General features: G+C 37.5%; 2 protein-coding genes across 5 annotated transcripts in view; one reads left to right on the plus strand and one right to left on the minus strand.

Annotated features, from left to right (window-relative positions):
* Positions 1 to 20,167, plus strand: part of LOC106070706 (uncharacterized) — a 131,128-nt gene extending 110,961 nt beyond the window's left edge. Inside the window, exons 15-19 of one of the 2 annotated variants that reach the window (XM_056037877.1) lie at positions 5,565 to 5,908; positions 11,813 to 12,054; positions 12,748 to 12,782; positions 14,434 to 14,577; positions 16,004 to 20,167. In XM_056037877.1, the coding sequence (XP_055893852.1) occupies positions 5,565 to 5,908; positions 11,813 to 12,054; positions 12,748 to 12,782; positions 14,434 to 14,577; positions 16,004 to 16,042 (804 nt within the window). In that variant the 3' untranslated portion in view covers positions 16,043 to 20,167. Of the gene's footprint in view, positions 1 to 5,564; positions 5,909 to 11,812; positions 12,055 to 12,747; positions 12,783 to 14,433 lie in introns of both variants that reach the window. The other variant, XM_056037876.1, reaches the window with a different exon arrangement.
* Positions 20,168 to 22,745: 2,578 nt separating this feature from the next.
* Positions 22,746 to 25,006, minus strand: part of LOC106070707 (phospholipid-transporting ATPase VB-like) — a 33,504-nt gene continuing 31,243 nt past the window's right edge. For all 3 annotated transcript variants that reach the window (XM_056038115.1, XM_056038114.1, XM_056038113.1), the window contains exon 24: positions 22,746 to 24,771. In XM_056038115.1, coding sequence (XP_055894090.1) covers positions 24,471 to 24,771 — 301 coding nt within the window. In that variant the 3' untranslated portion in view covers positions 22,746 to 24,470. The remainder of the gene's footprint in view (positions 24,772 to 25,006) is intronic.

Consider the following 25,006-nt stretch of genomic DNA (forward strand, 5'->3'; position numbering starts at 1 on the left):
CAACTGATTCATTCAATATCGTTAGCTTTAAAATTATCTTCTCAAGGATACTCCCAACATAGTTAACACGTAATCATCTTCTTTTTTGAAGTAACGTCTGTATTATATAAGATAAGATAAGATAACATTATGTTGTACCCGATTATGAAGCCAACGTCTAGATCTCATGAGGTACCTACCAAAACAAAATAAAATAACGCCAACATCTTCAATGAAGTCCAGTTGGGAATCAGGGCGCCGTTATCCCCTTGATTGTTAGAAAGGCTTTTATCCAACAACCAGGCCTGGGCATGGGGTTCCCCACCCCCTGTCCTGTCTGAGGGCTCCCAGTAGTAGCGGCCATAATGATGACTGTACCACGTCCCTCATATTCCTATACTGTTACCGCCACTATTCCGTGTAAGGACCGCCACTAATCCGTGTGAGGACCGCCACTATTCCGTGTAAGGACAGCCACTATTCCGTGTAAGGACCGCCACTATTCCGTGTAAGGAGACCCCACTATTCAATGTAAGGACCGCCACTATTCCGTGTAAGAACCCCCACTATTCCGTGTAAGGACCGCCACTATTCCGTGTAAGGACCGCCACTTCCGTGTAAGGACCGCCACTATTCCGTGTAAGGACCCCCACACTATTCCGTGTAAGGACCGCCACTTCCGTGTAAGGACCGCCACTATTCCGTGTAAGGACCCCCACTATTCCGTGTAAGGACCCCCACTATTCCGTGTAAGGACCGCCACTCCAATGCTCTTTCATGACGGCTCCCTGCGTGGAACGACGTGGCGGACTTTCCGGACAGGGGTGCGGGCTATTTGTTCCATCCCTACCCCGAGTGAGATAAAAACAAAAAAAAAAACAACGAAAGCTCATCCAGGGAATTCGGCAAGGGCCTGGTTCGCTTCTCTTTCCCTATCTGGTTCCACTACTAGACGTTTCCACTGAGGCGCCACGCTGAGGCGACGGGTAGCTGGAATCCTCCGAACGCCAACATCTAGATCTAGATGCTTTTATGGAGCCGGGTTCAAATGACCGTAGAGTGTAATCATGTTAGTTAAACCACTAAGCTATAATAACGCCGAAATCGAGGCATTTGGCTTGTAGGAATATCAGTCGATTCAAAGAATGGACTTTATGTTTACGTCATCTGTTTTAGTCATTCTGCTTCCCTGTAATGTGCATCTTGTGATCAACATTGAAATTTGTGACCACATCGATCATGACTTTGAAGGGCTGTGGTAGCTGGCAGAGGCTGGCATTCAGTGGTCTGTAACGCCTGCTAAACTTGAAACAATGAAATTCTACCTGATAGGGTTATGTGAATAACATGATAGATACATTGTTACTGTACTTAACTCATTCTGTCCAACGTATCTCTCGTAGTCCTACATTGTTACTGTCCTTAACTCATTCTGTCCAACGTATCTCTCGTAGTCCTACATTGTTACTGTACTTAACTCATTCTGTCCAACGTATCTCTCGTAGTCCTAGATTGTTACTGTACTTAACTCTTTCTGTCCAACGTATCTCTCGTAGTCCTACATTGTTACTGTACTTAACTCATTCTGTCCAACGTATCTCTCGTAGTCCTAGATTGTTACTGTACTTAACTCTTTCTGTCAACGATCTCTCGTAGTCCTACATTGTTAGTAATTGTTACAGTACTTAACTCTTTCTGTCCTACGTATCTCTCGTAGTCCTAGATTGTTACTGTACTTAATTCATTCTGTCCAACGTATCTCTCATAGTCCTAGATTGTTACTGTACTTAACTCTTTCTGTCCAACGTATCTCTCGTAGTCCTACATTGTTACTGTACTTAACTCATTCTGTCCAACGTATCTCTCGTAGTCCTAGATTGTTACTGTACTTAACTCTTTCTGTCAACGATCTCTCGTAGTCCTACATTGTTAGTAATTGTTACTGTACTTAACTCATTCTGTCCAACGTATCTCTCGTAGTCCTACATTGTTACAGTACTTAACTCTTTCTGTCCAACGTATCTCTCTTAGTCCTAGATTGTTAGTAATTGTTACAGTACTTAACTCTTTCTGTCCAACGTATCTCTCTTAGTCCTAGATTGTTAGTAATTGTTACAGTACTTAACTCTTTCTGTCCAACGTATCTCTCTTAGTCCTAGATTTAAACCCAGTCGTTTAGGTGTGCCCATTGATTTCGATCCTATCGCCACTGTTAGTTTGCTGCCTTCGATCTCCTAGTATTCTGTACATGAACAGTGTAGCTCAGATTCTCCTGCTTAACGCCTTCATCCTCTAATGATCTTTGTCTCACGTCACGTTTTCCTGACATGTATCGTCTGCACTGGCAGACGACTTAAAATGGCGAGTCACAGTTGACGGAACACCTTCAAAGACTGTTTGCTAAAGTTCGTTGTAATATTTGAACAAATCATAAAGAACACACATTCTGACTATTTCAAAGCGACACCACGTCCTCGGGGTTAGGGTGCTTGGTAACAACTCAGATATAGCCTTGAAATCGTACACGCTAGAAATAAGTACATTAGCACACAGTCAAATAGTCTGCCTAGTCACGACTACCTACATGAAGATGGACATGTCTGTGTACACTGGACAGTGATAGTCTCAGCTACCTGAAGCTGACCATGTCCGACGTCACGTGGCATTGACCCAGGTTTTCTAGCTGAATTGTCAGATGAAAAGTCATTTAGTGGATTTTGTTTTCAAATATTTCTTTGGACTACGTTGGTGCGAATAGAGACGTACGTCAGGACCTAGTGAATAAATAAGTATTGTCTCCCTTACAGTCTGTAGTTTTGTTGTTATTACAAAGCTTTTATCAACTCTGTCTGTTTGGTGGAATGTTGAACACATTACTTCTCCCACTTAACATCCTCTGGTCAAGTTGAAACTTTGCACAATTATTCATTGTCGATGACAACACACGAATCAGTTAAAATATTAACCAATTAGTTAATCAATTCGTCGTTATGAATTAAGTTTGTTTCACACAGAAAATGTACATAGCTAAGGTAGGAAAAAAAATGAAACTGTAGAATTATTAGACTGTAAAATATATTTTTATATTAGCTTAGTGGCTAACACGTCGGCCTTCCATCATGGAGGTTCCAGACCTCGAGGAACTTTTTTAAAAATAGTTTTTGAAACGGAAACGTCTTCCCTCCACACACCCCTCCCCCCCCCCCTTTTCCCAAGTGGTCCACAAAAGTGATTGAACCACAACCCACTCGCTACAAGCAGTAAAGTTGCACAAAATTTTAATCAACTTTTTCCAATCGCACAAATGCATTATTGTAAGTCCAACGATCTATTGAAAATTAATGACATGATTCATTCAAAATAACGGAATGTAATTTCACTGAATAGAAGATTTTTTAAACAAATATATTTTGTTCGTTTCCTTGTATTTGTTTGCTGCAAAGTTCTTCAAGACTTACTAGTCGAACTGTTTTACCTTGACCTAGTTTATTTCTACCCAAATTATGGTCAAGAACGACTTTGTTTTCCCAGTTTAAAAAAACAACAACCTCGAAATCTATTGTCAAACTTGCTGTCTACTTCTTCTTCTTCTTCTTGAAACTGTCAGAGAGGCCAGTGAGAGGGAGCTCTTGTTCACTTTTGCTGGCTGTCTACAAAAAAGTACAAGTTGAAAGCAAGTTTGGATCTTGTAGTAAAGTCTCATCATTCAGACTATTCATGCGTGCTAGCTTCAAAGTCCTTGACCTTGTTTCAACAGATCTCACTGATCTGCTACGAACATGTCCTCTTTGGGTTCCGCTTGAGTTCAAGGCAGACGAGAAGGGAGCTGTTCGCCCTTTCCTCGTTTTGTTATTGCTACCCTTGGGGGCGCTAGTCATTCATACTTTCAGGGCACATGTAACAGACACCTCATGCAACGCTCAGACACAACCTCATGAAGTGGTCGAGTTCGGCAAAGGATTTGTTGGTGGCCAGATCTCGTCTTCTGCTGAGCCACAATTAGCCTGATCTCGTCTTGCTTCTGCTGAGCCACATTTAGCCTGATCTCGTCTTGCTTCTGCTGAGCCACATTTAGCCTGATCTCGTCTTGCTTCTGCTGAGCCACATTTAGCCTGATCTCGTCTTGCTTCTGCTGAGCCACAATTAGCCTGATCTCGTCTTGCTTCTGCTGAGCCACATTTAGCCTGATCTCGTCTTGCTTCTGCTGAGCCACATTTAGCCTGATCTCGTCTTGCTTCTGCTGAGCCACAATTAGCCTGATCTCGATTTGTATTAACTCACACCGTCTGTCTGTCTGTCTGGGAGGATTCTTTTACACGTTTTATTTCCTCCCACTTCCCATTCTTGGATCAAGTTGAAATTGTGCCCACTTATCCATAGCCGAAGACAACACACAATTCAATAAAAATAATAAACTAATTTGTTAATCAGTTAGTGGTAATTGATTAATTGAGTTTTATATAGAAAAATGAGAGAAAAACCTTTAGTGTAGTGCTGGTTGTGTCCCTTGGTTTGTGAAGCTCCAGGTTGGCTGCTGTGGTGACATTTATAATGCGATGCTTTCCTGTATACATTCGCTTTTTTTAAAAAGTATTTTTATGATTTATTTGTTTCGTTATGCTCTAGGCAATATAAAACAATTTCCTCTCTATTGTTGCTGTTTTGTTATTGAGCATTAAACATATCTAACGTGACCTACATGAGCTTTAGAGTTTACTCCTAATGTAATTAGCTCTACGGTTGACTACTGCACTGTCATCTATTTGAACGATACATTTTTTCACTCTACAAGTCTTTAAGATATAATAAATCCAGGCGCGGTAATCACGGTGCCCTGCTGATAGCTCAATTTCAGAAATTCTGGAAAGTTTTCAAAGGGAAATAATACATTGGACATTGCATTGAGTTATGTACCCCTGCTTGTTCATAGTATTCTCATAAGTCGTTATTTGCAAGTGATAGACTTAATCCATTAGAATGTGGAGACGCGGTCGAATGACTTACCTCCCCTGGATATATCAATAAATGTAATTTATACAAGGGATTGGTTTATTGTGCCAGTAATTTACATTTTAATAATAGAGGCAAAAATTACATTCTTGTATGCCTAAAACTATCCAAAATACATGGTTCGTTCATCTTTACTCTAGAAAGTCATACATCTCTAAAGAACTCGGACATCTGTGTATTGTAGTATAGCTCATTTTAGCAATGACAGCTCTTAAGTATACGAACATTTCATCACAGCACTGGTACAAAATGTTTGCAACGCAATTATTTCGTTCACAATGGGATAGTTTTCACGCTCATGAATGTCAAGGGGATTTTTCTCGTTTGAACGATGTCAGTTCAAAGTATGAATTGAAACTACTATAGGTTTCTTTTCCACTGTTTTAGAAAGCAAATTTGACAGACGTTTTAGAGTTAATTTCATAAGAAATTTAAGTTGAATATAAAAAAAAAACCTTAGTTTGACGTCTAGATCCAACCTCCACTGGATTCAATGTTATGTAACACATTGTACTGTATCTGATGTGTGTATTCAGTGTTATGTAACACATTGTATTGTATCTATCAATCGACAGCACCCTACTATTCCTGTGTTATTTGAAGACGCCCCATGCTCCTCATTCACTAGTCAAAGTACTAGCAGTAGTGACAGCATCGACCGCCACTCAGGTGTCCACCACTCAGACGTCCGTCACACGGCCCCATCTAATAGATTGGACAGCAGCTCTAGCAACTTACACAGCACCCACAAAAGTTTTCAGCCCATCGTCGTAGCCCCTTCCCAGAGCTCCCCAGTCTCGACAGTTGTGTCCCCTGCAGCCCTAACACCCATCCCTCATTCTCCTGGCGTCTACGCCTACCCGGGTGCCGTGAGCGCTGGACCCCATGCTGTTCTAGACGAGAGGACACTCTTCTGTGGGTGAGTTCATCTTTGTGTAGTGTTTAAGGTTCGAGGGCTATCCCCTGTGTAATGCCATCATTCAAGATGGTGCCTTAGTAGTGCCTACAAAAATATGTGCCTTAACATTTCTATACAGTAGTGTACAGTCTCTCAAATTATGTATTTGAAAATATGGATTCACTACAAGTTTCTGGACTTTTTCCTATGTATAGAAAATACAGTTTTCCTTGGTGAATCAAAGAGACCCGTTGTGTCATCGGTGAATCAAAGAGACCCGTTGTGTCATCTCAGAATGTAGTGAAACACGTGTTTAGCCTGGAAACATTAAAACATGGCAGTGTGTCTTTAGTTGTCTGGAAACATTAAAACATGGCAGTGTGTCTTTAGTTGTCTGGAAACATTAAAACATGGCAGTGTGTCTTTAGTTGTATGGAAACATTAAAACATGGCAGTGTGTCTTTAGTTGTATGGAAACATTAAAACATGGCAGTGTGTCTTTAGTTGTATGGAAACATTAAAACATGGCAGTGTGTCTTTAGTTGTATGGAAACATTAAAACATGGCAGTGTGTCTTTAGTTGTATGGAAACATTAAAACATGGCAGTGTGTCTTTAGTTTTCTGGAAACATTAAAACATGGCAGTGTGTCTTTAGTTGTATGGAAACATTAAAACATGGCAGTGTGTCTTTAGTTGTATGGAAACATTAAAACATGACAGTGTGTCTTTAGTTGTCTGGAAACATTAAAACATGGCAGTGTGTCTTTAGTTGTATGGAAACATTAAAACATGGCAGTGTGTCTTTAGTTGTCTGGAAACATTAAAACATGGCAGTGTGTCTTTAGTTGTATGGAAACATTAAAACATGGCAGTGTGTCTTTAGTTGTATGGAAACATTAAAACATGGCAGTGTGTCTTTAGTTGTATGGAAACATTAAAACATGGCAGTGTGTCTTTAGTTGTCTGGAAACATTAAAACATGGCAGTGTGTCTTTAGTTGTATGGAAACATTAAAACATGACAGTGTGTCTTTAGTTGTATGGAAACATTAAAACATGGCAGTGTGTCTTTAGTTGTATGGAAACATTAAAACATGAAAGTGTGTCTTTAGTTGTATGGAAACATTAAAACATGGCAGTGTGTCTTTAGTTGTATGGAAACATTAAAACATGGCAGTGTGTCTTTAGTTGTCTGGAAACATTAAAACATGGCAGTGTGTCTTTAGTTGTATGGAAACATTAAAACATGACAGTGTGTCTTTAGTTGTCTGGAAACATTAAAACATGGCAGTGTGTCTTTAGTTGTCTGGAAACATTAAAACATGGCAGTGTGTCTTTAGTTGTATGGAAACATTAAAACATGGCAGTGTGTCTTTAGTTGTCTGGAAACATTAAAACATGGCAGTGTGTCTTTAGTTGTATGGAAACATTAAAACATGGCAGTGTGTCTTTAGTTGTATGGAAACATTAAAACATGGCAGTGTGTCTTTAGTTGTATGGAAACATTAAAACATGGCAGTGTGTCTTTAGTTGTATCGAAACATTAAAACATGACAGTGTGTCTTTAGTTGTATGGAAACATTAAAACATGGCAGTGTGTCTTTAGTTGTATGGAAACATTAAAACATGACAGTGTGTCTTTAGTTGTATGGAAACATTAAAACATGGCAGTGTGTCTTTAGTTGTATGGAAACATTAAAACATGGCAGTGTGTCTTTAGTTGTATGGAAACATTAAAACATGGCAGTGTGTCTTTAGTTGTATGGAAACATTAAAACATGACAGTGTGTCTTTAGTTGTCTGGAAACATTAAAACATGGCAGTGTGTCTTTAGTTGTCTGGAAACATTAAAACATGGCAGTGTGTCTTTAGTTGTCTGGAAACATTAAAACATGGCAGTGTGTCTTTAGTTGTATGGAAACATTAAAACATGGCAGTGTGTCTTTAGTTATCTGGAAACATTAAAACATGGCAGTGTGTCTTTAGTTGTATGGAAACATTAAAACATGGCAGTGTGTCTTTAGTTGTATGGAAACATTAAAACATGGCAGTGTGTCTTTAGTTGTATCGAAACATTAAAACATGGCAGTGTGTCTTTAGTTGTATGGAAACATTAAAACATGGCAGTGTGTCTTTAGTTGTCTGGAAACATTAAAACATGGCAGTGTGTCTTTAGTTGTATGGAAACATTAAAACATGACAGTGTGTCTTTAGTTGTATGGAAACATTAAAACATGGCAGTGTGTCTTTAGTTGTATGGAAACATTAAAACATGACAGTGTGTCTTTAGTTGTATGGAAACATTAAAACATGGCAGTGTGTCTTTAGTTGTATGGAAACATTAAAACATGGCAGTGTGTCTTTAGTTGTCTGGAAACATTAAAACATGGCAGTGTGTCTTTAGTTGTATGGAAACATTAAAACATGACAGTGTGTCTTTAGTTGTCTGGAAACATTAAAACATGGCAGTGTGTCTTTAGTTGTATGGAAACATTAAAACATGGCAGTGTGTCTTTAGTTGTCTGGAAACATTAAAACATGGCAGTGTGTCTTTAGTTGTATGGAAACATTAAAACATGGCAGTGTGTCTTTAGTTGTATGGAAACATTAAAACATGACAGTGTGTCTTTAGTTGTATGGAAACATTAAAACATGGCAGTGTGTCTTTAGTTGTATGGAAACATTAAAACATGACAGTGTGTCTTTAGTTGTATGGAAACATTAAAACATGGCAGTGTGTCTTTAGTTGTATGGAAACATTAAAACATGGCAGTGTGTCTTTAGTTGTATGGAAACATTAAAACATGGCAGTGTGTCTTTAGTTGTATGGAAACATTAAAACATGACAGTGTGTCTTTAGTTGTCTGGAAACATTAAAACATGGCAGTGTGTCTTTAGTTGTCTGGAAACATTAAAACATGGCAGTGTGTCTTTAGTTGTCTGGAAACATTAAAACATGGCAGTGTGTCTTTAGTTGTATGGAAACATTAAAACATGGCAGTGTGTCTTTAGTTATCTGGAAACATTAAAACATGGCAGTGTGTCTTTAGTTGTATGGAAACATTAAAACATGGCAGTGTGTCTTTAGTTGTATGGAAACATTAAAACATGGCAGTGTGTCTTTAGTTGTATGGAAACATTAAAACATGGCAGTGTGTCTTTAGTTGTATGGAAACATTAAAACATGGCAGTGTGTCTTTAGTTGTATCGAAACATTAAAACATGGCAGTGTGTCTTTAGTTGTATGGAAACATTAAAACATGGCAGTGTGTCTTTAGTTGTCTGGAAACATTAAAACATGGCAGTGTGTCTTTAGTTGTATGGAAACATTAAAACATGACAGTGTGTCTTTAGTTGTATGGAAACATTAAAACATGGCAGTGTGTCTTTAGTTGTATGGAAACATTAAAACATGACAGTGTGTCTTTAGTTGTATGGAAACATTAAAACATGGCAGTGTGTCTTTAGTTGTATGGAAACATTAAAACATGGCAGTGTGTCTTTAGTTGTCTGGAAACATTAAAACATGTCAGTGTGTCTTTAGTTGTATGGAAACATTAAAACATGACAGTGTGTCTTTAGTTGTATGGAAACATTAAAACATGGCAGTGTGTCTTTAGTTGTATGGAAACATTAAAACATGGCAGTGTGTCTTTAGTTGTATGGAAACATTAAAACATGGCAGTGTGTCTTTAGTTGTATCGAAACATTAAAACATGGCAGTGTGTCTTTAGTTGTATGGAAACATTAAAACATGGCAGTGTGTCTTTAGTTGTCTGGAAACATTAAAACATGGCAGTGTGTCTTTAGTTGTATGGAAACATTAAAACATGGCAGTGTGTCTTTAGTTGTCTGGAAACATTAAAACATGGCAGTGTGTCTTTAGTTGTATGGAAACATTAAAACATGGCAGTGTGTCTTTAGTTGTATGGAAACATTAAAACATGGCAGTGTGTCTTTAGTTGTATGGAAACATTAAAACATGGCAGTGTGTCTTTAGTTGTATGGAAACATTAAAACATGGCAGTGTGTCTTTAGTTGTATGGAAACATTAAAACATGGCAGTGTGTCTTTAGTTGTATGGAAACATTAAAACATGGCAGTGTGTCTTTAGTTTTCTGGAAACATTAAAACATGGCAGTGTGTCTTTAGTTGTCTGGAAACATTAAAACATGGCAGTGTGTCTTTAGTTGTATGGAAACATTAAAACATGGCAGTGTGTCTTTAGTTGTCTGGAAACATTAAAACATGGCAGTGTGTCTTTAGTTGTCTGGAAACATTAAAACATGGCAGTGTGTCTTTAGTTATCTGGAAACATTAAAACATGGCAGTGTGTCTTTAGTTGTATGGAAACATTAAAACATGGCAGTGTGTCTTTAGTTGTATGGAAACATTAAAACATGGCAGTGTGTCTTTAGTTGTATGGAAACATTAAAACATGACAGTGTGTCTTTAGTTGTATGGAAACATTAAAACATGGCAGTGTGTCTTTAGTTGTATGGAAACATTAAAACATGGCAGTGTGTCTTTAGTTGTATGGAAACATTAAAACATGACAGTGTGTCTTTAGTTGTATGGAAACATTAAAACATGGCAGTGTGTCTTTAGTTGTATGGAAACATTAAAACATGACAGTGTGTCTTTAGTTGTATGGAAACATTAAAACATGGCAGTGTGTCTTTAGTTGTCTGGAAACATTAAAACATGGCAGTGTGTCTTTAGTTGTCTGGAAACATTAAAACATGGCAGTGTGTCTTTAGTTATCTGGAAACATTAAAACATGGCAGTGTGTCTTTAGTTGTATGGAAACATTAAAACATGGCAGTGTGTCTTTAGTTGTATGGAAACATTAAAACATGGCAGTGTGTCTTTAGTTGTCTGGAAACATTAAAACATGGCAGTGTGTCTTTAGTTATCTGGAAACATTAAAACATGGCAGTGTGTCTTTAGTTGTATGGAAACATTAAAACATGACAGTGTGTCTTTAGTTGTATGGAAACATTAAAACATGGCAGTGTGTCTTTAGTTGTCTGGAAACATTAAAACATGGCAGTGTGTCTTTAGTTGTCTGGAAACATTAAAACATGGCAGTGTGTCTTTAGTTGTATGGAAACATTAAAACATGACAGTGTGTCTTTTGTTGTCTGGAAACATTAAAACATGGCAGTGTGTCTTTAGTTGTCTGGAAACATTAAAACATGGCAGTGTGTCTTTAGTTGTATGGAAACATTAAAACATGACAGTGTGTCTTTAGTTGTCTGGAAACATTAAAACATGGCAGTGTGTCTTTAGTTGTATGGAAACATTAAAACATGACAGTGTGTCTTTAGTTGTATGGAAACATTAAAACATGGCAGTGTGTCTTTAGTTATCTGGAAACATTAAAACATGACAGTGTGTCTTTAGTTGTCTGGAAACATTAAAACATGGCAGTGTGTCTCAATTATCTGGCGAATTCAATAGAATTTGTAACTTCAGGGACATAACTCAACCTACTTTGACTTTCTATTGACATGTTTAAAAATACGTGATTGTTGATTTCTCAAGAAATGTCACTCTTACATGAAACTTAAAGGCAGATGCAACTTACCATCCACTGCTCCAAGGTTCCAATCTTCAACGATACTAAAGTGATCTGTTTGAGTTCTCAGCCATTAAAAACATGTCCTTGGTGTAGAAAATCAATCTTGCACCAACCCAAACATTTTGTTTCTAAGACTCTAATCTCCAACCAAAGTTCTGGACTGGGATAAGTCATTCAAGAATTGAGCTTTTGACATCAAGTCTCTATCTATCTAACTATCTATCTGTCTATCACTATCTCTATGCTATGGCACTCTTATTTCTTAACATCTCTCCATTCATGTATTTACTTGTATATGTTAAGTATAAGTGTGTTTTAAATGTGACTTTGTTTTGTTCCAGCGCATCACTTGACCACTCAGCAGGACTGCCAGTCACTTGTATCCCTCAAACTGCAGATAGTGGCTACTGTCTAGTTCCTAGTGATCCCTCTCAATCCTATTGCGTAATGAGTACTGGCAGTGCCCCCCAGCAGGGGCCAGTGTATTGGATGCCTGCTATGGTAGCAGTGCCTTATGGAGCCAATGTGGGGCAAGTCAACATGGGCTGGACTCCTACTTACAACAGAGACATAGCACCTGCAGGTGGGCAATTGTTTCAACTTTTGGTCTCAGACGTGTTTTTCTTGTAGTGCCAGGCTTCAGTGTTGTTCCGTCAGTTATTTCTGTCTGCTAAATCTATTGGTTGTAGAGTCTGTCTGCACTGTCACTTCTACTCCAGGCTATTTATAATTTTATAAATTACAGAATTTTTCTTGTTTTATTGCTTTTCTAAAGTGCAACGTTTATGCTTGTAGCTGTAGTTCAATCTCTTTTGTGGACCAATGGGGTGGGGGGGGTGGAAGGTATCTAGGAGAAGTGTTGCCCTAAGTTACTCACTAAACACAATTCTGCTCGAGTCAGGATTCAAACCCTTGATAAGTAGCCTAGAGGTGTAAGCCTCTCTGCCAAACGGAAACTCTTTATTTGCTCTTTAAACTATCTATTTCTACCCAAAGCTATTTGTTATTGAGTTGGTCTATTATATTTCTACCCAAAGTTATCTGTTATTGAATTAGTCTATTATATTTCTACCCAAAGCTATTTATTATTGAGTTAGTCTATTATATTTCTACCCAAAGCTATTTGTTACATTTGTTATTGAGTTAGTCTATTATATTTCTACCCAAAGCTATTTGTTATTGAGTTAGTCTATTATATTTCTACCCAAAGCTATCTGTTATTGAGTCTATTTTATTTCTGCTATTTGTTGTCTGTGTTCACTGCTTTATTCCCCAGACATCAATCTCTGTGAATTATTTTCAGGTCTTGAGGTAAGTGCACACATTTTGTTTTTCTTTGTTAAGTTTGAATCATTCAAATTGTTTCCCCTTTTCTTGTCTTGTTTTTGTCTCTCATAGTATGTGGCTCTTTTGGAGGACAGAATACAATGACTTGACATTTATGTGCTTTGAAATTTTGACAGACAGGTCTAGGGTTTGAATCTCACTAGCCTATCATTTTGCAACTTCCAGATGTTCCTTTAAATTTGAAGATAATTACACAAACCTTCTGCAAAATGGAAGCGGGCAGGGTTCAAGCCCATGAACAACAAGACCATTGAACAACAGTCGAGAGTTCATACCACAGGACCAGGCAGTCAATATCCCCTTCTGCTCTGCTTTAGGCTTTGAGTTGATTATTTTTTTTTTATGTCTTTAATTGAAGGTGATGTAGAAATATATAGATGTCAGTGAGCAAGTAAGAGTCAGAGATTTCTACAAAACATGTGATCAGTAACTGAGACAGAAGCCTAAGACAAAAAAAAAACAACTAATATTGATTGTAGCAACATAAATTTATGGGGTCATTAAAATTTCGTTGACATTTTTATCTCCGATCTTTATTGTTTTCTTTCATCAATTGGCCGAGCGTAGTTGATTGATTTCTTACTCTCCGTTGGTGTAGTTCATTGATTCTTGCAGCCCACGCTCATCCTCTCCTTCCCTTAAGGGTTATAAACGTCCTCATAAAAATATGTTTTGAAAGTCTTCAGCTTAGATATTGGATCTATTCAATCAAACTTGTAGCTTGAAGTTACTTTTCAAATTGTATGACAAGGAATATAACTCTTGGAGAAGAAGAATTCCTGTGATTAGTGTAGTGCTGGTTGTGTCCCTTGGTTTGTGAAGCTCCAGGTTGGCTGTAGTGGTTAGTGCCTGTGATTTCTTTGGAATACATTTTGCTTGGGCTTTGAATTGGGAGTGACTCTCCCTGCCTTTAGTAAGAGTACTTCATAAGAGTACACCCTCACAACATTGTGTAAGCTGTTTAGTAACTGCTGATTTTGTACATGTTATTATGACTCTGTCTTAAATCTTTACAAACATTGTTTTGACTCTGTCTGAAATCTTTGCAAACATGTTGTTTTGACTCTGAAATCTTTACAAACATTTTGTTATGACTCTGTCTGAAATCTTTACAAACATGTTGTTATGACTCTGTCTGAAATCTTTACAAAATATACAAAGTAAGATCATACATTTATTTCATTCCATTGATCTTTATGTTGAGTTCAAAGAATGACATTTTTTTCACTTATCTCTCACTTAAAAGCAATAACACAGAAAAACTTTTTGTATGGTTACATCACCTGAACCTTGTCTCTTCAACTTTTGCTCTTTGAATGGCTGCCAGGTCATGGGGTTTGTGCTCTGGACTGTTGTCCTTAGGGCTCCAGGTTCAAACCCAGCTTATTTCCATCCTGTGCAATCCTGTGGAAGGCTAGGACTAGGATGTAATAAGCTTCAAGTTTGAAGGAACATCCGAAACATGTAAAATAAATAAATCTAAAAATATCATTTTTTAAACTCATCTTTCATATAAAAGCAGTTACACACAGTGATAAACTAGATCTTTTATTTCTTCCAGAATATTGCTAAATTCTATTGAGCCTTGTTATAATGTTGTGCTTTTATTTGGCAGTACTATCAGATGACATCTCAAGGTCAGCCAGAGATGACCTCAGGCACCATGATAATGGACAACTACTCCATGCCTCCCCCAGCCCCAGCAGTGACCCTCTGCAGTGAGACTGGCTTTGTTGGAGGATACGGCGAGCTTCCAGCAGTGAGTGATGTTCATGTTACTAAGGATAGCAGTTGTTCTCAGACTGAGACAGGAAGTAGTAGACGTTGCTATGACAACACAGCACATAAACACAATGACAAGCCAGACAGTTACCCGGGTGTAAAAATGAATGGAGTTTCCGAGGGTCAGTTTAAAGTGTGTCAAAAATCTGGCCATGTTGGAGACACGTGCGACGAGGAGGAGAGTAAAGGTAAAGACAGTGAAGATGGAAGTGAGGGGATGGATGTGGGCAGCGATGGGGACAGCGGCTGCCCCAGTGAGTGTGCTGATTTGTCCCCAGTCAGTGGTCCTGATTTGTTCAGCTCCTCGGAACTGACTCACCCAGACAGTGCTGAGTCTGCCGCTGAGCTGACGGCAACAGAGAAGCCTCGAGGAAAACGTCGCTACTATATGTACGGCAATCATAAACTGGTCAAGCCGATTAAAGAAATACCGTTGCGCTTTCAGATTCTGTTGGCGGAAACCAGTGCCGCCAAGGCCAGGTGTGAGGGACAACCTATTTACATGCAGCCCCTCTCACCGGGTCAACATGACCTTGTTTACTATCAAACTAATGACAGCTCACAAACTCAGCTTAACGCTAATGCTTCTTGCTTTATACCTAATCAAGATGGTGGCGGGCTTGATTCTACTACGCAAACTGCTTATCTTCCTGAATGTTTTACTGGTGTGAGTTCTTCTTTCTCCTCCCCGTGTACCAACCCAAGTAATTTTACCCACACTGTGCAGCATACTCCCATGTTTCTCTCCCCCCTACCTCCTTCCTCAGCTCCCACTAGCACTCAGAACTGTTCGACTATTATTGTTTACTCCTCCCACTCAACAAGCGCCTCCTCACCTCCCAACCCTCCCCCCATTAGAACCATTACTGTTCCACCCCCTCCCTTCCCCCCTCCTTCCAATATGCCACCCCCTCCCTTAGAGCACCCTGTTTGTCTTACGTCTTCCGCCAATCAGAACATTTGTCTTATTCCATCCAATCAAAACCCAGTAAAATCAGAACAACAGTTTAAACCCCCCAGCTTTCCAGCACCTCCCGCTAAGTCTCTCGGCATGTTGAGCGTCCCTCCCCCAAATGTTCAGCACCCTTGCAACGCCTCTCCGCACTCCATGACTCCCAGCAGCATAGCTCCCTCCCAAATGGCATCTAATAGTATAGCTCCCTCTCCGATGACATCATGCAATATGGCTGCATCTTCGGGTATTGTAAGTAGCTACGCAAACCCAACGTACATCTCTGTCCAGCCCTCAGCAACAGTTCATCCAATGAGTGGCCCTGTCATGCAGTCACAGCCTCCTCCCTACAGTTCGATGGGTGGCCCCGTTCTACAAGCTCCTCCTTCTAACTACAGTCCTATGGTTTCCTCCAATCAATACATGTACATCTACCCCTCTCCTCCTACAGGTCAACCAGCCTCTCCCCATCATTTGGTATACATGGTGAACCCTCCAGCACCGACCTACCAACAGCAAGGTGTTTTAGTGCCACTCAACTGTCCAGTGCCTGTCCAGTAGAGCTCTCCAATGGGAGTTTCTCAATCAGATGTCTGTGTTAAATTTGTTTGTTATGATAAAATATCTAAGACTAATTTATTTGTGCTCTATCCACTGCAACTCAAAGAGATTCATATTTTAAAACGGTTATGACCTTATACGATTAATCCAGCTCTCTTCCACCCCCCACCCCCAACTGCTGCTTGTAACCATAGCAATATAATCACATGTACACTATAATCCTGGTGATGGTTTTCATCAAGTATTTGAGTAGAAACTTTGCTTCTACCATTACGTATGCTAAAATCTCAAATTTCTCTTTACTACTAGATATATTTAGATGTCTTTATTTCCTTTGTAAAGGAATTTTAAACAAAGTATGACAGTACTAACTTTGTCAGTCCCAATCGTCTGTTCTATGTTTTATTTTTTTTTTTTTTTCCCTGCTTTTAAGTTTTTTTAATGTCACTTTTGTTGGTTCCTCATAGTTTTGCTCTATGCTATATTTTAATTGTTTGTTTTTTTGTCATGGTTTACTGCTGAATTTTCTAATTGATTTGAGATTCTAATTTTAACACAGTAGCATCTAGTGTGAACGCAACCTTACATAAATACATATGTATGTTTCAGAAGTAATTCTCATTATGTTATGAAGCCAAATTGTTTCAGAAACAGAGAAAAAAAATAAGAATTTGGAATTAAAAAACATATATATTCATATGTAGTGTGTAACTTTTGTTAACATGTTAATAAACTAATCCAGGACCATTTCAATGGGTCTGAATCAATTCAGCTTTACAAGTATCAGCATTGTAACATTAAATGTGCCATTCCTTTCCTTTGACTGTGGCTCCTAACAAGCCAGTTTGTACTGTGTGGCTCCTAACAAGCCAGTTTGTACTGTGTCGCTTCTAGCAGCCAGTCATGTACTGCTTGGCTCCTAGCAGTCAGTCATGTACTGTGTGGCTCCTAGCAGCCAGTCATGTACTGTGTGGCTCCTAGCAGCCAGTCATGTACTGTGTGGCTTCTAGCAGTCAGTCATGTACTGTGTGGCTCCTAGCAGTCAGTCATGTACTGTGTGGCTCCTAGCAGCCAGTCATGTACTGTGTGGCTCCTAGCAGCCAGTCACATACTGTACTGGCAGCTAGTGTATATTTAGTTGCTTGCTTCCTGGTGTCTGCACACTTGATGTGTTCATGCCTTACATTCTGAAAGCAGGTTGTTTTTTTTCTGTTTACATTTATTTCTACAGCAAATCTTGTTAACTAGTTCACATTAATCATTGAATGATTCACCTATATCATTGATTGATGCATAAATATCATTGATTGATGCATAAATATCATTGATTTATTCTCATATATAGTTGATTGATTCATATATATATATATATATATCACTGATTGTTCTCACATTCATGTTATGATATAGTTCAGCTATTTTCTGTTTTACTTTAAGCCTTTTTTATTCTTTGAGGCTAGAAACTTTGTGATTTATTGAAACTTCAAATCTTAATTCTTCTTTTGTACAATGCCATTGACAATGTTAAAGTGAGACTGCAAACTGAAATGGACAATGACAAAGTCATTCCAGTAATAGATGGGGAAATCAAGGCTGCAGGATTTGTATTGTTTGATTTAGGATATTACAGATTTGAACTAATAGACTATTTATGCAAAAAAGAAAAATTTCTTATAAATCTGTTAAAAATTACTATTTACTATTTTATTAAGTCGCCATACATGAATTTTAGCTTCGTTCTCTATTTTAATTACCATTTACTTTGAAACAATGGTACTTTAATTAACCTTAATAGATCAGTCTTCTGACATTACTTTGATCTCAGCTTGTGAGAGCTCAGAGACATACAAAATGCACAAGTCACGGTTTGTTGATGTTGAGATTTGAACAGTTTGAATTTAGTCGTGAAACCATACGGGATCAATATTTAACTCTTTCTCTCCATTATTATTTACCACATTCTGATGGAATCAACGTTGGTATTGTCAGTTAGGAGAGAAAGAGTGAACTGATTTGTTGTTAAAGCTATAAATTGAGAAGATTGTTTCTAGGTCCAAGATTCTAATGTCTCATTTCATGAACTTTTGGACTGACCTCTTCCCAATCCCATGTATTTGTCTATTCAGATCATAACACAAAATGTCCATATGAACTTTTTGACTGATCTCTTCCCAATCCCATGTATTTGTCTATTCAGATCATAACACAAAATGTCCATATGAACTTTTGGACTGATCTCTTCCCAATCCCATGTATTTTTCTATTCAGATCATAACACAAAATGTCCATATGAACTTTTTGACTGATCTCTTCCCAATCCCATGTATTTGTCTATTCAGATCATAACACAAAATGTCCATATGAACTTTTGGACTGACCTCTTCCCAATCCCATGTATTTTTCTATTCAGATCATAACACAAAATGTCCATATGGACTTTTGGACTGATCTCTTCCCAATCCCATGTATTTGTCTATTCAGATCATAACTCAAAATGTCCATATGAACTTTTTGACTGATCTCTTCACAATCCCATGTATTTGTCTATTCAGATCATAACACAAAATGTCCATTCTGTATTTGATGTCCCATTGTGACATAGAAACGTTGAAGGAAAATGTTCTGTCCCTATGTGTCTGTAAACCAAGCTAGTCATTCCATGTATTTATTTCTAGTGCTCCATAGACTGTACATTCAGTCTTTTTGCTGACAGGAAGTCTTCCATTTTGACCTGGTGACTTTTGTCACTCAAAACAGATTGTAAACTACCCAATTGTTTGAGAACTGTTGCCTGAGAGGGGTATCACCCTTTGAGTTAGAACAATTGATGACATGTTTGTTGTATCAGTTTTAACTTTGTCTGAAAGCTGACCATATCACTTGGTCCTTTAGCAAAAGAATGTATTATCATCATGTACAATATTTATTTCAAGTTTTTACTTAAATACCTTTGTGCAAATGGAATATTTGTTTCACCTGTTCAATTTTGTGTGTGATTTTATTTAGTGTTAAATTTTTTGTGTGATTTTATTTAGTGTGAGATAATTAAATGTCTCTTGCCCTAAGAATAAACATTTGCTATAGAAAGCTTGGTCTAACCTGCAACATCTAGTTAGCTTTTCTAGTACTCTCTATAGATTTTTAAGTGTCATGCTATTTAAGGTTAAATGATATAATTAAATTATATAAAACCTTTTTTTTTTCTCTATGTACAGTAGAGGAAAAAACAAACAAGAGCCAAAGCTTTGTTTTTTTAAGTGTTACCTTTCCCTTCTATAGGAGCTGAGTTTAATCTATAAGTAGGAGCTGAGTTTAATCTATAAGTAGGAGCTCTCATTATCTCCCTAGGCTTATTCACTTCAGTTATTCAGTATTTCAAAAATCTCTAGTTTTAAAATCCATTTTAGCCAGTTATTGTTTTACTGTAGTCTTGTTATTTTTTAGTGCTGCACATTGCCAGTGTGTGGTGCATCTCATGATTGAGACTTACATGCAACTGTGAATCCAAGGATTCATCTAATCATTTTATGTTCAGTCTAATCAACTCAGACTCGGTGGTGATACTACAATCTGACTTTACTGTTGTATATAGTTCTTGAATGGTTTTGTTTGGTTTGAGTTAATGTTTGGCTGTTTTAGACAATTTATCTATTTGTAAAATGCATTTTTTTTGTGTGAATTCAATTAACCAAACTCACAAATGTTTACATTGAATGATAATTGAATGTTATGTTTCTGGACACATTAAATAACGCCAAAACATTGACTCCAGTTTCATCATTGAACACTCTTGAGGTCATGAATAATATTGAGTGCAAGACAGAGCTGTTATCCCTAGCCTTCTGGGTCACTAGACAATCAATGTTTGAAAGCTTCAAAGTCCCCAGTGTCTTAGTGCACTCTTTGATGAAACAGGCTCAATATCCTCCTCTCACTAGCCTCTTCTTATTCTTGTACAAATGGTCAACTGAAATCCAGAACTTAAAGCCTCCTCCCTATCTGTTGATCATGTTTTAAAGTTCAATAAACATTTTTGTTGTTTTGTTTTTTAAAAGTGTTGTTGTTTTTTTTTAATGTATCATTTGTTGTTACTGAAGTGATAAATCTAAATGTCAGCTGTGAAATAATAAATCTAAATGCCAGCTGTAAGCTGTCATCAAAAGACAGACTTTGTGGCTATAACTATGAAATGTACAAAACATTTAAAGATTGACAGGACTTTAAAAACAATTTTCACTTCAATGCAATCAACAATTAGTCAAAAAAATGTCTTGAAATTGATGTAGTCTCTTTATCAGTCATCTTACAAACCTTTCAATATAATATGCTGACTGGTCATGTGGTATGTCCTCTCAAACCCTGCCATCCCCCGCTATCCTGTGGGAGGTTTGGGTTAGCAACTATGATTTTTATTCTGAAGAAACATGTAAAACAAAAACAATTTGTTTATTAGGGCTGAAACTCTGTTTCAGTCCTGAAGATTCATCAATCATTATTTGAGGGATCACCCCATTTCAAGAATCATTCCTCCACTTACATAGTAAATGACGAGACGGCCCATAATTCTTTGATTCACTTCGGCATTTAGCAGAGTTGAAGCTATTGATTAACATGCTGGACTAGATGGAAACATGAAATGCAAGGCATTTATCTTCTTTTTATGAAGTAACGTCTGTAATATATCAGATAAGCATTAGAATTGTTTGGTCTCAATTAAGGCTCAAGTCTTACTGCTAGTTAAAATGTTACACAACTTTGTAAGTTTTTAAAGATTATTTGTTCTCTTTTAACACACTGAGTTTAAAATGTTCAAAATAAAATTTAAAAAAAAAGGGAAGAAAGTAACATTTTGTTTCCTACTCTTGCCTTGTATCAATTCAAAACATTATCCACCAAAAGTTGATCAGTAACTTTTCCTTCAAAATGAAGCAAAGACAACTCTAATATTGACCACTGACAGTGTCGATGGTGAAAGGCTATTAGGGAGGAATGGTTTGGAAGAGATTCTTTTCTTTTCCACATTGTCTTGATATTTAAATATACCTGTGTCATACTTTTAAACAAGAAACTGCTTAGTTATATTTTAGATACTGGGTAATAAAAGACGTAAATCCTTGAAGTCAAATTGAGAGCTCTATTGATCCTTATCAAAAATTTGTTGTAATTTCAAGTTTGTTTTTTTTATTTCAATTAAAAACTGCATTTCATGAAAAAGAAGAGGCACACACACACAGCTTGATCAAGTTCCCTAGTCAACAACACACACACCTTGATCAAGTTCCCTAGTCAACAACACACAGCTTGATCAAGTTCCCTAGTCAACAACACACACACCTTGATCAAGTTCCCTAGTCAACAACATGCACACCTTCATCAAGTTCCCTAGTCAACAACACACACACCTTGATCAAGTTCCATAGTCAACAACACACACACCTTGATCAAGTTCCATAGTCAACAACACACACACCTTGATCAAGTTCCATAGTCAACAACACACACCTTGATCAAGTTCCATAGTCAACAACACACACACCTTGATCAAGTTCCCTAGTCAACAACACACAGCTTGATCAAGTTCCCTAGTCAAGAACACACACACAGCTTGATCAAGTTCCCTAGTCAACAACACACACAGCTTGATCAAGTTCCCTAGTCAACAACAACACACAGCTTGATCAAGTTCCCTAGTCAACATCATGCACACCTTCAAGTTCCCTAGTCAACAACACACACACAGCTTGATCAAGTTCCCTAGTCAACAACACACACACCTTGATCAAGTTCCCTAATCAACAACACACACAGCTTGATCAAGTTCCCTAGTCAACAACACACACAGCTTGATCAAGTTCCCTAGTCAACAACACACACAGCTTGATCAAGTTCCCTAGTCAACAACACACACCTTGATCAAGTTCCCTAGTCAACAACACACACACCTTGATCAAGTTCCCTAGTCAACAACACACACCTTGATCAAGTTCCCTAGTCAACAAGTATGCGATGACAGGGTAAGGAACAAACAAGTTTTGTACCAATTGGTTCTAGTTTCTAGGCACATCCCTTGTTCCATATGCTAGGACAAATTTGTACAAATACTCCTTCTTCCCTAGTGCTGTTAGAGCATGGAATGGGTTGCCTGAGCTAGCCAGGAAAACCAGTGACTTGGCAGAATGTAAGTCATTGGTTAATATGCATGACTGAATGCATGACGCGTAGGACATAATCATCTTCTTTTTTGAAGTAATGTCTGTATTATATAAGTTTTAATGGACACAAGACACCCACTTCACAATGACTTTACATAGCAGGTGGCATCGTCTTCATAGATTATTGTTGAAAAAGCTCACTAAAATATGATGTTTTTTTTATTTGCTTTTTATAAGACTGTCCAAGCAGCTCAGAAAAACTGTGAGAGTCCATGTCTCAAAAGTCACTGGAGCAAAGTGTAGTCACTATTTAAGGATGTGAATTAAGAGGTAATGCTGCTGCATGAAATTAAACTGCTACTACAGCAGTAAATGTTAACAAGTCTAAAGTTACTGATGTTTTGATAGGAAGGAAACAAGTTACCTAAACTTTAGCGGTTGACCTACTTTAAAAAAAAAAAACAACTTAATTGCCAGATATGAAATAATTTGTTGAAAATATTTATTGTATCAATCAAGCTATTTGTTTTAACTATTTTAACTTGACAAAAGTCATCAAGAGGTTCAAACGCTGGACATGCAACATTTCATGAAAGTCTTAGGAACAATTCTATGACATTTCATTTCCCAGACAGTTGCTGAAACATTTCATTTTAGTGTCAAAAATTTCACTGTCAAATTTTTTTACAACTTTAGATTGAGCCAAAAAGAGAAATGGCAGAATTAACATTTGACCAACTTTGATCAATAATAAACAAACATGTGACCATCTTTGATTAATACACAAACATACGACCAACTTTGATCAATACATAAAGCCATAAGTGTAATCTAAAAATAAATTGAAAGATCATTCAAGAGATAGTAATAAGGTAATTTTATATTTTCTTCCATACATTTTGTGACAAAAAAAAGTTAAGAATGTGAGAAGTAATTAAATAATTAGCATTGCACATAGAACTGTACAGATATCACTAGAAAGTGTCATTTGATAAAAAGTGGTAAACATTAAAAAGAATGACCTGTTGCCTCTACAGAACATCACAGACTTTGCTTAACAAATGTAAAAAGAGACATTCAAGAATCAAGTTGGTTGGTATTAAGCAAACCTTGGAGAACGTGAGGTGGATGGTGTAGCTGCCCCTCTTCTCTTAACCCAAAGTTTCCTAGACCAACATACCATGTATATAGTCATTGGTTAACATGCATGACTAAATGCATGACGCGTAGGACGTAATCATCTTCTTTTTTGAAGTAACGTCTGTATAAATAAGATAAGATAAAGATACATTAAAATAAGTTATCCAATAAATAGTATCTCTTTGTTATTCTGTGCTAGACCAGTTTCACTGACCTGTATACAAAGCTGGAATGTGCAAAAAAAGTATAAAAGTTTTGTTTGTAAGAGACAAATATAAAACAAGTTTGTTTGCAACAAATTTCAAGGCATTGTCAGGAAAAAACATTGAACATAAACATGACATGAACATGACATCAGCAGTCTGTGGAGTTTTCAAGAGTAATAATATAAAGCTGGACAAAACGTGATCTGAACATTGTGCTCAATGACACATGACATGTACTCCTGGGACTGACATTTAGAGATTTACTAAAGAATAGTATGCTAAACTGAGACCAATCGTTATAGAAAGCCTGAACACTAACCTGTGAATGTCGCAACCAGTTTACAGTTTTAAACAATAGTTCGTTGCCAAGTCACAGGTAGTGACGTCAGACCTGTGATGTGGTAACAGGCTATTGATCTAAACTGCACACAGGTAGAGACATCGCCGGTCAATGTTGAGGTCTTCCAAAGCTATTGACCTTGACTAAACCATGTCAGTCATTATATTTAACATATGGAATGAAGCTTGTCTGCCAAGAGAGCTTGGTCCTCTTGACATAATGACAAAGAAGAAGTGAATAAGACTATCGACCTATTCACTATGTAAATTACAGTTTGTTTATTTTTTTCCAATAAATTGTCCCACTTGACCAAAAAAAAAAACCTCAATCTTTTACTCAATTACATACTGTTTCTTCTATTACATTCACATTACAATCGAACATGTCTTTCTGAAGTTCGCTATGGCGAAAAAGCCACAAAAACGGGCTTATGATTCTAACGTCACATTTTGTTTGAGTTTGTTGACCTTCTCCAAACTTAGAACAGCCTTATCTCCCTTTCTTAGCCCACACTGTAAGCTACACGGCCTTGTGACTGTTTGGCTGGGGTTGTGGTTTCAGCTCAATCGTTTGTATCCAATCATTTTGAAATCCTCGGTTGATAAATCCTGGGTGGCTGTGTCGGGGGTAATGAGGCGGGTAAACAGACTGCTGGTTTGGACCAGCATAAGTCATGCAAGAGTTATCTGTAGTTTGGGAGTCGGTGTCAGTTGGGTGGCTGCTTTCCTGCTCAGTTTCCTGTTCACGCTGTTTCTCAATCTGTCTGGCCACACCTATTTCATTGGGCCAGAGAGAGATTTGAAGACTTCTGAAGACAAGTCTGGTGGAGAAAGTGCAAAGGAATCATGGGAAATGAATGTCTTAAATAACTTTAGGAACATACACTTTTATGTCTATATACGTAGGTTAGTATCTAGAACACAAATGTATTTAATTATAGTTTAGAAGACTTTAGGTATGTTAGAATCTATAACATATACAAGTAGCTTATATTTTGATAGACTTTAGAAAATAATTTAACTTTTTTTTATTCATTTCAAGTCTTTCATTTACAA

This window comes from Biomphalaria glabrata, chromosome 8, assembly GCF_947242115.1.
Source record: "Biomphalaria glabrata chromosome 8, xgBioGlab47.1, whole genome shotgun sequence".
Lineage (NCBI taxonomy): Eukaryota > Metazoa > Mollusca > Gastropoda > Planorbidae > Biomphalaria > Biomphalaria glabrata.